General features: G+C 41.3%; 1 protein-coding gene across 2 annotated transcripts in view; it reads right to left on the reverse strand.

The window, feature by feature from the left end:
* The window catches only part of Xrn1 (5'-3' exoribonuclease 1), a 139,804-nt gene that overhangs the window by 14,798 nt on the left and 110,087 nt on the right, over positions 1 to 14,919 (reverse strand). The window contains exons 34-40 of one of the 2 annotated variants that reach the window (XM_045136277.1): positions 12,667 to 12,728; positions 11,799 to 11,909; positions 11,539 to 11,661; positions 10,319 to 10,466; positions 7,272 to 7,447; positions 811 to 924; positions 613 to 718 (exon numbers count right to left, since the gene is read on the reverse strand). In XM_045136277.1, the coding sequence (XP_044992212.1) occupies positions 613 to 718; positions 811 to 924; positions 7,272 to 7,447; positions 10,319 to 10,466; positions 11,539 to 11,661; positions 11,799 to 11,909; positions 12,667 to 12,728 (840 nt within the window). Of the gene's footprint in view, positions 1 to 612; positions 719 to 810; positions 925 to 7,271; positions 7,448 to 10,306; positions 10,467 to 11,538; positions 11,662 to 11,798; positions 11,910 to 12,666; positions 12,729 to 14,919 lie in introns of both variants that reach the window. The other variant, XM_045136276.1, reaches the window with a different exon arrangement.

Genomic DNA, 14,919 nt, shown 5'->3' on the forward strand with positions numbered 1-14,919 from the left:
CTGGTTTCTACCTGTATTTTGATATCTACCTAAAATCCAAACCCATCTCTTGTAGCTGCTGGGAAATGGTGGCCTGTCCACTCTGAAGAACTTCTTGCAACTTTATTTATACCAGAGGATGCTCAACAAAAGTGGATTTGCATAAATTTGGAGGCTTGAGCTCAAGCATATGCCTCATAGTTTCTTCTTATGTTCCTAATATTTGAGTAAACTTATGTAGATATGTACGTATACGCCTGTGTTTATTTTAAATGAGGGTTCTGTGCTGGGTGTGGTAGTACATACCTATCACCCTAGCATTCAGTAAGTGGAGAAAGGAGGACCAGGAGTTCAAAGGTAGCTTAGGCTGCATGAAACCCTGGCTCCAAAACAAAAAGATGGTTCTTAACAGAATTTAGGAAACAGCTGGGCATGGTGATGCACGCCTTTTACCCCAGCACACAGGAGGCAGAGGATTACCGTGAGTTCAAGGCCACCCTGAGACTACATAGGGCATTCCAGGTCAGCCTGAGCTGGAGTGAAACCCTACATAAAAAATAAAATAAAATAAAAAAAAAAAACCCGAAAACTCAGGAAACAGAACAACTTAGAATAGCAAACAGCACATCTTACCAGCAGGTTGTGGGAAAACTGGAGGAATGGCTCCCGGTGGCAAAGCAGTAGGACGATAATGTGGAAATACTGGTGGAGGTAAAGGAAAATTCACTCCCAAGGAGCCCTGTGGAAGCATTTACAAATTATCAGACAACAGAAGAAAAAACTGAAAGAGTCTAATGAAAACGGGCCTAGAGAAGGACAGACAGTTCTTACCAACTGTTGTAGAGCAAAGAGTGCAGCTTTCTCCTTGGCTTGACCTTCAGAGTGGCACTGCGGCCCATGCACCAGTAAGCCATTCGATAACGTCACCTGGCAGACTATCATTGTCTAAAGTAACACAAGACAAGAGAGCTGTCTATGAGAACATTCCTTTTTATCTCCCAGTGCTTTATTTCAACAAGTAGGATAAGTTCCCCAGACATTCTAGAGTGCAAACAAAGACCCCTTAGTCTGAATTTTGGGCTTCCCAGCAATATTTTTAGAACACTTTCCTTCACTTTCAGTGTTTACAGATAAAAAGGCTTTAAAGCAGACACTGTAGCATGCCCTATTGCCTCAGCTATTTAGAGGCTAAGGCAGGACTTAAGATTCCAAGAGCCCAGGAGTTAGAGACCAACCTGGACTTTCAGAAGAAGGAAAAAAAAAAGCTGTCTAAACTGTTTGAGGGTTAAGTATTATGATGTAAATGAAGGCTAGCAAAATTTCTTTCTTTATACCAGGAATTGGCAAACTAAACTTTCACACCTGTTTTTGTTTTGTTTTTCAAACCAACTGCTTATGATAAATTTCATGGTACAATTGTATAGACAAGAAATGGTGACAAAGACATTAGGGCCTACAAGGTCTAAAATACTTATTCTGACACTTAAGGAAAACAATTTGCTTTACTCACGCTTGATATCACTCTCCAATTAGTATAAAGTTTGCTAATATGAACAATTGCCAAAAGATCAAAGATTCTCAGGTTCTGATTGTATATTCATATGGAAGTTATATCTCTTGGGCTTGAGAGATGGCGCAGCTGTTAAAGGCACTTGTCTGCAAAGCCTAATGGCCTGGCTTCAAGTCCCCAGTATCCATGAAAAGCCAGATGAGATGCACAAAGTGGAGCAAGTATCTGAATTGCATCAGCAATGGCAAGAGGCGCTAGCATGCCCATTCTCTCTCTCTCTCTCCCTCTCTTTCTCTGCTTGCAAATAAATAAATATTTAAAAAAAGAAATTACAACTCTCGACGTCACACTTCATATATTTGTTAAATATTTTTTCTTTACTTTTTCCTTAAGAGACTAAAAATGGCAGATCATTTGATTGCCATGTGTGAAGCTTTGGGTTTAATACACAGAACTGCAAAATATGTCAGCAAAACTTCCATTTATCCTAAAAGGTAATCATTTAAAAATTTTACTTATTTGCGTGTGTGTGTGTGTGTGTGTGTGTACCTGCATACCAGGGCCTCCGGCCTATGGAAAGGGAAGCAGAAGCTTATAACACTTTCAACATCTGGTTTACATGGTTGGCTTGAGAACTGAACCCAGGTCACAGGTTTGAAAGCAACAGTCTTTAATGCTGTGCCATCTTCCCAGCCCTCAAAGATAATCATTCTTATGTTATTAGTTTAATCCTGACCTGCTACCCTTCCACTTTTTTTTTTTAATGTGGTAAAAAGCACATAATAGCCGGGCATGGTGGCGCACGCCTTTAATCCCAGCACTTGGGAGGCAGAGGTAGGAGGATCGCCATGAGTTCAAGGCCACCCTGAGACTACAGAGTTAATTCCAGGTCAGCCTGGACCAGAGTGAGACCCTACCTCAAAAAACCAAAAAAAAAAAAAAAAAAAAGCACATAATAAAAAATTTGCTATCTTAGCCATTTAAACATAAGTTCAGAGGTACTGACTATATTAAAGCTCTTATGTCTTGTACCCATCAATACCAACCATCTCTTGAACTCTTTTTATTTGCAAAACTGAAATTTTATACACCTTAAACAAGAACCCTGCTCCACCTAAGCATGGAGAGCACTACTAGTCTAAGAACTTCATGCAGGTGGAGGCCATCAATGTCTTTCTGTAGCTGCCTTATCTCACTTAGTAAGATGTCTTAAGGGCTCACTCATGTCATAGCATATATCAGATTTTTTTCCTTTTTAAAAAAATTATTTATTTTTATTTGAGATGGAGGAAAGGAAAGAGGGAATGAGAGAGAGAGAGAGAAAGAGAAAGAGAGAGAGATGGGCACACCAAGGCTTCTAGACACTGCAAATGAACTTCAGACACACATTCCACCTTGGGCTTACATGGTACCTGGAGAATGGAACCTGGGGCATTAGGCTTCACAGGCAAGCACCTTAACCACGAAACCATCTCTCCAGCCTCTTTCTTTCTTTTTAAGGTTGAATAACAACCATTGTTTAGAGAGGCCACATTTTGCTTATCACTTCATACCTGGATGGACACGCCTGTACTTTGGCATCTATAAATAATGCAGTTATGAACCTCTGGTTGTACCAATGTCTCAAGACTCACTTGTTACTTCTTTTAACATACATCTAGAAATAAAATTGCTGTATTTTGTTAAAAAAAAACCAAACAAACCTTTTTTGGGGACTGGAGAGATGGCTTAGCGGTTAAGGTCCTTGCCTGCGAAGCCTAAGGACCTATGTTCAACTTTCCATATCCCAGGTAAGCCAGATGCACACAGGTGAGGCAAGCACAAGTTTGCGCATGCCCACTAGGTGGCACAAGGCCCTGGGGCAATTCTCTCTCCCTCTGCCTCTCTCATGCTCTCTAAATAAAAAATATGTTAAGAAAAACAAACCTTTTTTGATACAGGGACTATATACCACAGGCTGACCTCAACCTCCAGAGAGCTGGATTACAGGTATATGTCAACAGCCAAACTGTGTAGCTTCTTTGGATTAGAAATATTATTGAAGCCTGGCATGGGGGCTCACGCCTATAATCCCAGCGCCAAGGAAGCTGAAGAAGGGTGATTACTATGACATGTCTGAGGCTAGCCTGGATTACAGAGTGGGCTCGAGACTATCCTCAAAATCAAACAAATACAACAACACAGAAATGTTCTGCTGGGTGTAGTGGCACACACCTTTAATCCCAGTCCTTGGGTAGCAGAAGTAGGAGGATCACTGTGAGTTCAAGGTAAGCTTGGGCTAGAGTGAAACACTACCTTAAAACAACAACAACAACAACAACAACAAAAACCCCAAACCCTAAACTATCACAACTCATAACCCACAATCCCATGGGTCAATACTGGCAATCCCCATGAGGAGGGCCGTGAGTGCAATAGAGGCAGGGAGCAGAGATATGATAGTACCACGGGTCCATACAAAGTTCTTACTTAATAAAAAATACTATTTATTTACTTATTTTCAAGGAAAGAGGAGACACACAGAGAGAGAGAATGGGTGCTCCAAAGGCTCTAGCCACTGCAAACAAACTCAAGATACATGTGCCACTCTGTGCATCTGTCTTTACATGGGTCCTGGGGAACTGAAGCCAGGCTATCAGGCTTTGTAGGCAAATGCCCTAACTACTGAGCAATAACTCCAGCCCCTGTTTTTTTTTTTTAATTATTTATTTATTTATTTGAGAGCAACAGACACAGAGAGAAAGACAGATAGAGGGGGAGAGAGAGAATGGGCGCGCCAGGGCTTCCAGCCTCTGCAAACGAACTCCAGACGCATGCGCCCCCTTGTGCATCTGGCTAACATGGGACCTGGGGAACCGAGCCTCGAACCGGGTCCTTAGGCTTCACAGGCAAGCGCTTAACCGCTAAGCCATCTCTCCAGCCCCAGCCCCTGTTTTTAAGTTTTTGAAAAATATTATTTGTAGCCAGGTGTGGTGGAGCACACCTTTAATCTCAGCACTCAGGAGGCCAACTTAGGAGGAATGCTATGAGTTTGAGGCTAGCCTGGGACTACATAGTAAATTTCATGTCAGCCTGGGCTACAGTGAGACCCTTCCTCAAAAGACCAAAAATATACAATGTATACAATTATACAATGTATAATTTGTGTGTATATATGTGTGCGTGCTTGTGTATAGGCCATGGCATATGTGTACATTAGAGGACAGAGTATTTGCTGGTCCTCTCCTTCTACCTCGTCTGAGATCAGATCTCTGGTTTACTGCAGGGAAGGCAGGGTTATCTGACCCGCAAGCTTGTGCCTCTCTTGACTCAGCCTCCCACTGCTGTAGGTGCACGGGGAGTGTAGACACACAGAGGATATGGCTTCACGTGGGTGCTGAGGATCCAACCTCTACCCACTAAGCTATTTTCCCAGCCCTGAATTGGGTTTCTTTGATTATTGAGTTTTGGAATTATCTTACATATTATCTATACTAATTCTTTATCAGATATATCATTTGTAAATATTTTCTTCCATTTGTAAGTTGCCACCCCCCACTCTTATTGCTATCTATTTTAACTCTGTTTTGATTGTTTGAGATTAGGTGCATGTAGCCAAGAATGGCCAGAACTCCTGACCCTCCAGCCTCCACCTTCCAAGGATTGGTGAATACTACTATGTTCTATTACTACTCTGTTTGATGCACAAAGTTTAAAACATCTTCAAAGTCCAATTTGCATGTGTGTGTTTGGCTTTTTAAGACAGGGTCTTAGGTAAGCACAAGCTGGAGTCAAACTAACTATGTAGCCAAGAATGACCTGGAACTCCTTACTCTCCTTCCCAGCCCTGTCACAAGCTAGGATTACAGGTGTGTGCCACCAGGCCTGGCTCTTGTTTACTGTGGCAATCACTTCCATCTATGGCATCTGTGGTGCTTTGCTTCAGGTGTCCCCCATAAATTAGGTGTTCTGAATGCTAGGTTCCCAGCTGATGGAGATTTGGGAAGTAATGCCTCCTGGAAGAGTGTATTGATGGGGGTGGGCTTATAGGTGTCATAGCCAGTTTACCCATGCCAATGTTTGGCACACTCTCCTGTTGCTGTTATCTACTGTAAGTTGGCTAGGGGGTGATGTCCACCCTCTGCTCATGACATCATTTCCCCTGCCATTGTGGAGCTTCTCCTCGAGCCTGTAAGCCAAAATAAATCCTTTTTCCCACAAGCTGCTCATGGTTGGGTGATTTCTACCAGCAATGCAAACCGGACTGCAACAGTAAAGTGGTAGTGAGAGTAGGGTTGCTGCTACACACCTGAATGTGTGGCTTTGGCCTTCTGGAGCTGATTTTCAAGAGGAACATAGAAGGATTTGAAACCTTGGCCTTAGATATGCCTTGCAGTGCTGTAAGTACAACTTGATGGGACTATTCTGGTTAGAGTTGAAAGACCTGAATGTAGTAAGAACTAAGGACTTACATTGTGAGGTTTGGCTTAGGAGGGTGAGAAAGAGCTTTGTTTGGACTAGGCTGGAGGAAGTTTGTGTGAAAAGCTTGCTCGTATGCCATGTCCTGAGAAGTTGTGCAGGGTTGCTTTGTGTAGAAATGAACTGAGGTGAGCCGAGGGATATAGCACCAAAAAAAGGCCAAATTGCTGCCTGTTCACCTGCAAATTGAGAGATTACAACCATTGAGATTGGCCCGTTGACTTGCACTGAGGCAACAGAAAGAATATAGACTCTTTTGAAGGGGCCCGAGTGCTCAAGGAGTGTCCTGTTCTTCAAAGTCAACTTTATTCCATCATGGAGCTTCCCTCTGAGTCTGTAAGCCAAAATGAACCTTTTTTTTTTCTTCCCCACAAGCTGCTCTTGGTCAGGTGATTTCTACCAGCAGTGCGAACTTGGCCACAACAGAAGGTCATTAGTGCATATAGGTAATTTTCCTTTCTCTTTTCTACTTTTGTTTTGTAGCTAGTATGTCTCAAATATAGTTGATGGTGCCCTAAGACCCTTTTTCAGAAGGTCACAATTATTTTATAATAATATTAACATGCCATTTGCCCTCTTATTTGTTTCAATGTATTCAGAAATCCAGAGGAAAGTTAGATTATACATTGCAACTAACCTTTTAACTACAACTTCTAAGTTCTATTTATTTATTAAAAGATAGAGTGTTACCAGGTAGCCCAGGTTGGCTGGCCTTAGACTCATGATCTTCCTGTTTCACACTCCCATATGGTTAAGATTATAAGCACATGTGACCATTATAATCTTTTATGAGATAGGGTCTCATGTATCCCAGCCTGGACTCTAACTCCCTATGTTTCAGAAGATAACCTTGAGTTTTTGGTTCTCCTTGAACTTCTTGTCTTCCTGCCTCCATCTGTAGAGTGCTGGGATTACAAGATGGTGCAACCAAGCATGATTTAGTTTTGAAGGTTTGATGTAGTATCATATAACAAATAACACAATTATTTGAAAAAGCTATGAAAATCTCTTCCTTTTGTAACTGTATACTTGTGTGTAAGGGTATATGTACTTCTGCCTAAAACATGAGATCCATAGTGAGAAACATATTAAACAATCTAGCTTTGGGCTGAGGAGATGGCCCAGCATTTAAGTGTGTGTATTCTCAAAGCCTGCCGGTCCAGGTTTAATTCCCCAGTACCCAAGTAAAGACAGTTATCACAAAGTGGCATATCATCTGAAAATTGTTTTCAGCGGCAAGTAGCTATGGCTTGCCCATTTCTCCCCCCTCCCTACCTCTCTCAGACAGAGCACAGGTATGTAGAAGAGTAGTGCTCATACACACCTGTGGGGTTCTCAGAAAGGAGAAGTCTGGTTGTGGCATTCCAGCAAGGGAACAAATTCGTGAAAGTTCAGTCACTGGTGTGGACATAGGAGGGATGTGGCCAGGCCAGTGCACATCTTCCATAGACAGAACATTGTGATATTCATTAGTACCTTGGGGCTTGTTCATACAAGATCCTGTGAAAACAGTAAATACATGTATGTGCGTATCCATCTCAAAACCATCCATCATCCCAGTTTTATAGTAGAACAAGCAAACTTGCAAAAAGATTAAAAAGTAGTAGACTGGTATGCCATCTCAAGCCTACATTCCTAGAACTTGGGGACACTGATGTAAGAACACTGTTACCAAAAAAAATTTCTGAATGTTCATATTCTTTATGATCAATAAATTCACTAATATAACAAAATCACACCCCAGCAAAGAATTGATCCAAACTTTTGTTTTTAAAGACTTGTTCTCATGTAGTACAGGTTGGCCTTGAATTCCCTGTGTAGCAGAGGATGACCTTTAAACTTCTCCTCCAGTTTCCACCTCATGAGTGCTGGGAATATTCCAAATACACTGGAGTACAAATGGAGCAGGCTCTAGAGTGAGGCGCGCACCTCCATGCCTGATTTTATGTGAGGCTGGGGATTGAACCCAGAGTCTCATGCACACTAGGCAGGGTGCTCTCTCAACTGAGCGATGTACCCAGTCCCCAGTTACACCCATTAAAGTGTAAAGGATGTGGGGTGTGGGGCCAAGGATGGATATTTACTGAAATCCAGTTGTATACTATAGGTTAGACTACAGGCTTCATATATTTAAGGTAATTACTTACTTTTTATTTTTTTGGTTTTTCGAGGTAGGGTCTCACTCTAGCCCAGGCTGACCTGGAATTCACTATGGAGTCTCAGGGTGGCCTCAAACTCACAGCAATCCTTCTATCTCTGCCTCCCGAGTGCTGGGATTAAAGGCACGCGCTACCACACCTGGCTAATTACTCACTTTCTAATGTGTATCTTCATTAATGATTTTAACTAAATTTGTAACTTTTTCTAATTTTATACTGGTCAAATTATTTTACTGTGATATTAATATTACATCTACGGTGGGCGAAACGGTGTTAATTGCTTTATATATGATGATCACAAGTTATTGTAATGTATTGTTCTCATATTACAAATAGAAAACAAATTAGAAATGTTAAGATACATTCAAGTTACACAATAATTTTTAAGGTACTGAGAAAAAAAGTTAAAACGTGAAAGCTTTTTTTTTTTTTTTTTTTTTTGAGAGGTGGGGTTTTACTCTAGCTCAGGCTGACCTGGATTCACTATGTCGTCTCAGGGTAGCCTCAAACTCATGGTGATCCTTAGTGCTGAGATTAAAGGCATGTGCCACCACACCCAGCTAAAACCTTTTTTCTTTATTTTTCTTTTTGAGAGACAGAGAGAGAGTGTGAGAGTGACAGGGCCTTTCCGCCACTCCAAACAAACTCCAAATGCATGTACAACCATATCCAAGTGGCTTATGTGGGTTCTGGGGAATCAAACCTAGGTATTAGGATTCACAGGCAAACGCCTTAACTGCTTAGCCATTTCTCCAGCCTGTGAAAACCTGGTAAGGTTTAAATGTTGCTCTGTAATAGTATACTTTAAGTAGACACAAGAAGATTTAGGGTCTATACATATGTTGATTCCATAATTATATTACTGGATAAGCAACATAAGTTAAATTTCTTTTTTAAAATTTTTTTATTTATTTACTTGAGATCAGAGGTGGGGGGGGGAGGGAGAGAATGGGTGTGCCAGGGCCTCCAGCCACTGCAAACAAACTCCAGATGTATGTGTCCCCTTGTTCGTATGGCTTATGTGGGTCCTGGGGAATTGAGCCAGGATCCTTTGGCTTTGTAGGCAGAGCCTTAACCACTAAACCATCTCTCCAGTTCTTAAATTTTTTTTACCCATTTTAATTTTTTTTGTGTATATTCATGTTGTAGGTACAAGTATGTGTGTGCATATGAGGGCATATATGTATGTGGAGGCCAGAGGTCATCATCTGATGTCTCCTTCAATCTCTCTTTAACTTATTTTTTGTGATAGGGTCTCTTACTGAAAGTGGAGCTCATCAGTTTGGCCACACTAGCTGGCCAGAAAGCTCTAGAGATCTTCTTGTATCTGCTGCCTGAAACCCTGTCAGTCCCTCTACCCCAAGACTATAGGCAAGTGACATACTTGACCATTTACATGGTTCTGGAGATTTGAATTCAGGTCCTTAGGCTTACACATTAAGAGCTTTACTGCCTAAACCATCTCTCCAGGCCCACCACCCTTCTTTGAGGTAGGGTCTCATGTAACCCAATCTGGCCTTGAACTTACTATGTAGGAAAGACCAGCCTCTAACTCCTGACAACTGTTCTGCCTCAGCCTTCCCAAGTGCTGAGATTACAGGTGTGAGCTACCAGGCCCAGTTTAAAAGAGATTTTTTCTTTGGGGCTACAGAGATGGCTTAGCAGTTAAATGTTTGCCTATGAAGCCTAAGGACCCCGGTTTGAGGCTCAATTCTCCAGGACCCACGTTAGCCAGATGTACAAGGGGGCGTATACATCTGGAGTTCGTTTGCAGTGGCCGGAGGCCCTGATGTGCCCATTCTCTCTTTCTATCTGCCTCTTTCTCTCTCTCTGTCCATCGCTTTCAAATAAATAAATAAAAGTATACAAAAGAGATTTTTCTTTAAAAACCACAAGATAGGGCTAGAGAGATGGCTTAGTGGTTAAGCGCTTGCCTGTGAAGCCTGAGGACCCCAGTTTGAGGCTTGATTCCCCAGAACCCACGTTAGCCAGATGCACAAGGGGGTGCATGCGTCTGGAGTTCCTTTGCAGTGGCTGGAGGCCCTGGCGCGCCCATTCTCTCTCTCTGCCTCATTCTCTCTCTGTCTGTCACTCTCAAATAAATAAATAAAAGTAAAAAACAACAACAAAAAGCACAAGATAAAAAGAACTCACTGAGGCAAGGGTTTGAAATTATATTCACTGTATTTAGTTACCTTACCTAGTTTCTTACTTGGTTTTGGCTGTGATGACAGTCCATATTCATCTCTTCTATTAGAGGAAACAGTGACTTCATTACCAATTTGTTTCGTTTCATTCTTACTGTCTGTAGTATCACAGCCATCGATTTTGAGAATTTCTTTAAGCATCCGTGTTCCTTTCTTTTTAGAAAGTGATTCATGAGGAGATGTAGGGGATGAGGAGAGAAAAGTTAGCTTAGATGTATAGAAGTTATTCAGTGTGTTCTTTTTTTTTTTTTTGGTTTTTCGAGGTAAGGTCTCACTCTAGCCCAGGCTGACCTGAAATTTACTATATAGTCTCAGGGTGGCCTTGAACTCATAGCAATCCTCCTACCTCTGTCATCCCAAGTGCTGGGATTAGAGGCGTGTACCACCATGCCTGGCTTTGTTTTTTGGAGGTAGTCTCAATCTAGCTCAGGTTGACCAGGAATTTACTATATAGTCTCAGGCTGCAGAGTGATCCTCTTTCTTACCTCTGCCTTCTGAGTGCTGAGATCAAAGGCATGTGCCACCATGCCCAGTACAGAGAGAAAGAGAGGGAGAGAGCAATAGAGAGAGAATGTGAATAGGAGGGTCAGGGCCTCAAGCTGCTGCAAATCAACTCGAAACACATTTGCCAACCTTGAGAATCTGCCCTTATATGGGTACTGGAGAACTGAACTCGGGTCGTATGCTTTGCAGGCAAGCTCCTTAACTGATGAACCATCTCTCCAGCCTCCCTCTTTTTCTTTTGAGGTGCTTTGGATTGAACTGAAGGCCTCATCCATGTTAGTTTGACAGGAGCTCTATAGTGGCCATGCCCTCAGCCCTTCATCTTTTTTGATATTTTTCCCAGTTTATTTGTTTAAACTTATTACTGCCATCTTTCTTTTGGGGAGCTTCAGAGTTACAGCTGAAGGTGCTAGCTACATTCATATATAGAGAGAAGGCAAGTCAATGGTCAAGCCTGAAAAAAATATATATCTGAAGGTGTAGAGATAGCACTTAATCTTCTATTTAAATTTCAGCCTAGTCACCTGGTAGCAATGTTTCCAAAGCAGTGTATCTGAGGACTAATAAGAAAACAGATAAAGATGGCTTAAATCAACCAAGGCAACCTGGTTTTCCTCACACTTACAACAGTAAAGCAATACACCAGCTATGAGAGGGACACTATCTGAATGGCAGCATGCAGGGCCAGTGCCAGCTTACAAGAGCTCCTCAAGGTACAAACCATAGCAAATGACTGTGGTGACAAATGCTCTTCGTTCACAGGCTCTCCATGATGACGTGACTGCACTTCATTTTCTTGAGAGATATTCAGTGATGCTAAAAGGTTTTCGATTCCAGAGTTAGCCTACAAAAAGAAATATCATGCATAAAGAAGAAGGCAGGATACAGTAAAGCAGTCTAAAAAATGGTCATTCAATTTCAGTGAATCATCTTCCCAGATATGAAAGCTTGGGTAGAGAAACTGAATAAAGAATCTTTTACCTCATCAATAGCATGTGAGTAACCAGTCATAACCTTTTGGATTTCTGAGACTCCTGGACTTTCATTTCTCTTCAATAGTTTAATATTACATCTTGCAGACCCTCCAAAAGTCTATAAAAAAGTAAGAAACAGGTTTCTGCCCAAATACATATGATTATATTCCTATACAGTTTAACCTTATTAGACTTTGTGATGTTGCCTCATATATTACCACTGCACAAACAAATGTATAGTCCCACACATTTTAGACATGCTATGTAGGTATACATAGACTACATAGATAAAAGCTCCATTTTTAAAGCCCGGCATGGTAGCACACGCTTTTGATCCCAGTACTTGGGAGGCAGAGGTAGGAGGATCTACAATAAATAAATAAGTAAATAAAACAAAACAAAAATCTGTTTTAAAGATGAAGAAAGTGAGGATGTGAGGGTTAAAGAATTGCCTCATTGCCACCCAACTACTATGTGGCAAAACCAAGATTACATTTGCCTCTACCTTTTTCTTTTTCCTTTTTTTTTTTTTTTTTTTTTTTTTGAGGTAGGGTGTCATTTTGGCCCAGGTTGACCTGGAATTCACTAGGTAGTCTCAGGGTGGCCTCGAACTCACAGCGATCCTCCTACCTCTGCCTCTTGAGTGCTGGGATTAAAGGTGTGTGCCACCACACCTGGTTTGTCTCTAGTTCTTAATCCTAGAGTACAGCTGCACAGCCTCTTATCCAAGTGACTATATTGTAAAATATTTTACTGATATTCCTATCATGTTCTTTAGAAATTGTTGAAAAGATTGCAAATATCAGCTACATGCCACAGAACCACCAATTGCATAAAGAATTTAGCTATGTAACTTTGTTTTCAAGAAAACATACCTGCTTACTGGACATTTTTTGTGAGTGACACTCAGCTTTAGGACTCTTAAAATCTTCCTTAACTAAAGACAAGAAAACAATTTTAGCAAATGAAAGAGCTCACTCGTTAACTTTACCAAATGTTTACCACAGCAAAGCAATGAGTTTAAATTCAAAGAGCTTCATGACTTCTTCCCTTCCCTCTTTCCTCCTTTATTACTTCCTTTTCTCTCTCCTCTCTCTCCTTCTTTTTCTTTTTTTCTCTTTCCTGCTTTCTTTCTCCCTCCTTGGTCCATCCCTCCCCCCCTCCCTCCCTTTCGTTCCTCAATTCTAGAATTGAACTTAGGGCGTTGTGCATGTCAAGTGTTCTATCCCTGCTCAGTTGACAAATGAGAAGACATACTCACTGAACTTAAAAAATTTATGACCTACGTTGGGGTGGGGGGAGAAGACATAGTGCAGATCAACATGGGGAAGAAAAGCAGTGTGTGAATCAGGCTTTGAAGGTTGTAATTCCCAAAGGGCAAGACAGGACTCTAAGTATTCTAGATAAAAGGACAAGTAAGAGAAGCGACATGACAGAAAGAAAGGACGAACTCATGTACTGGTCCTGCTGGAGGTTGAGGAATAGAATTGTGTTAAACCAATGGTGCTCATAATCTGGAAGATATTGAAGAGCATGGAATTAAGTTGTAAGCCACGGGAAGCAATCACATAAAGGTTACAAGCAGGCAGTAATCTCATCAGAAGTGTCTTTTGTAAAACTGAATTATGAATTAGGGTTTTACTCTAGTTTTTATGCTGATGGCTAAATAAAAGGAGAATGAGACAACTAGAAATCTCGATCTTTCTTTGTCTCTCAAAAATTTATACTCTGCCCAGGCCCAGAAAGCCAAGCGCCACATGTTCTCTCTCATATGTGGATCCTAGCTACAGATGATTGGGCTTCTGCATGAGAATGAAAACACTTAGTAGCAGAGGCCAGTATGTTAAAAAGGAGACATAAAGGGAAGAGAAAGGAAGGGAGGAGGGTACTTAATAGGTTGATATTGTATATATGTAAGTACAATGATTGTGATGAGGAGGTAATACAATGGAGAATAGAATTTCAAAGGGGAAAGTGTGGGGGGGGGGAAGGGAGGGAATTACCATGGGACATTTTTTTATAATCATGGAAAATGCTAATAAAAATTAAAAAAAAATTTATACTCTGGCTGGGTGTGGTGGCACACTCCTTTAATCCCAGCACTCAGGAGGCAGAGGTAAGAGGATCGCCATGTGTTCAAAGCCACCCTGAGACCATAGTGAATTCCAGGTCAGCCTGGGCTACCGTGAGACCCTACCTTGAAAAAACTAAAACAACAACAAAAATTTATACTCTGGAAGTGAGGGTGATGGCTCAGCCATTAAAGTTACTTGCTTGCAAAGTCTGCTTGCCTGGGTTCAACTCCCCAGTACCCATGTAAAGTCAGAGGCAAAAAGCGATGCATGTGTCTGGTGGTCAATTGCAGTAGCAAGACACCCTGTGTGGCCATACACAAACACGCACTTTTGCAAATAAACAAATGAATAAATATCAAACAACTGTTCTCTGATATTCACAACATCATTACTCATTATAGCTCCTAATTAGCTATCAACAGATGAATGGATAAAGATATTGGGGGCTGGAGAGATTGCTTAGCAGTTAAACAAAATGTGATATCCATGTGACAGAATTTATTATTCTGCCATAAAAGGGAATGAAGCACTTATTGACGCTATGAGGTCAACCATCAGGACACATAACATATTATGTCAAATCAAAGAGATCAGTCAAAAAAGTCATGTATTTTTGATTCCATTATATGAAATGTCCACAAGAAATAAATCCATAGAGACAAAAAGTCAATTACTAGTTAGAAGACAGAGTGTGGAACTGGGCATGGTGGCACATACCTGTAAGCAGCACTCACGAGGCTGAGGTGAGAGAATCACTAAGTTCAAGGAAAGTCTAGGCTACAGAGGAAGATCCCTCTCATAAAAACAAACAAAAAAAGCAGAGTATGCCAGGCATAGTGGTGCATAGTGAGTTCGAGGCTACCCTGAGACTACCTAGTGAATTCCAGGTCAGCCTGGGATAGATTGAGACTCTACCTCAAAAAACCAAACCAAACCAAAACAAACAAACAAAAAAAGGCAAAAACAGTAAGCCAGGTGTAATGGCGCATGTCACTCAGAGGCAGAAGTAGGAGGATCATGAGTTTGAGGCCCCCTGAGACACACAGTGAATTC

Source organism: Jaculus jaculus, chromosome 17 (genome assembly GCF_020740685.1).
Source record: "Jaculus jaculus isolate mJacJac1 chromosome 17, mJacJac1.mat.Y.cur, whole genome shotgun sequence".
Lineage (NCBI taxonomy): Eukaryota > Metazoa > Chordata > Mammalia > Rodentia > Dipodidae > Jaculus > Jaculus jaculus.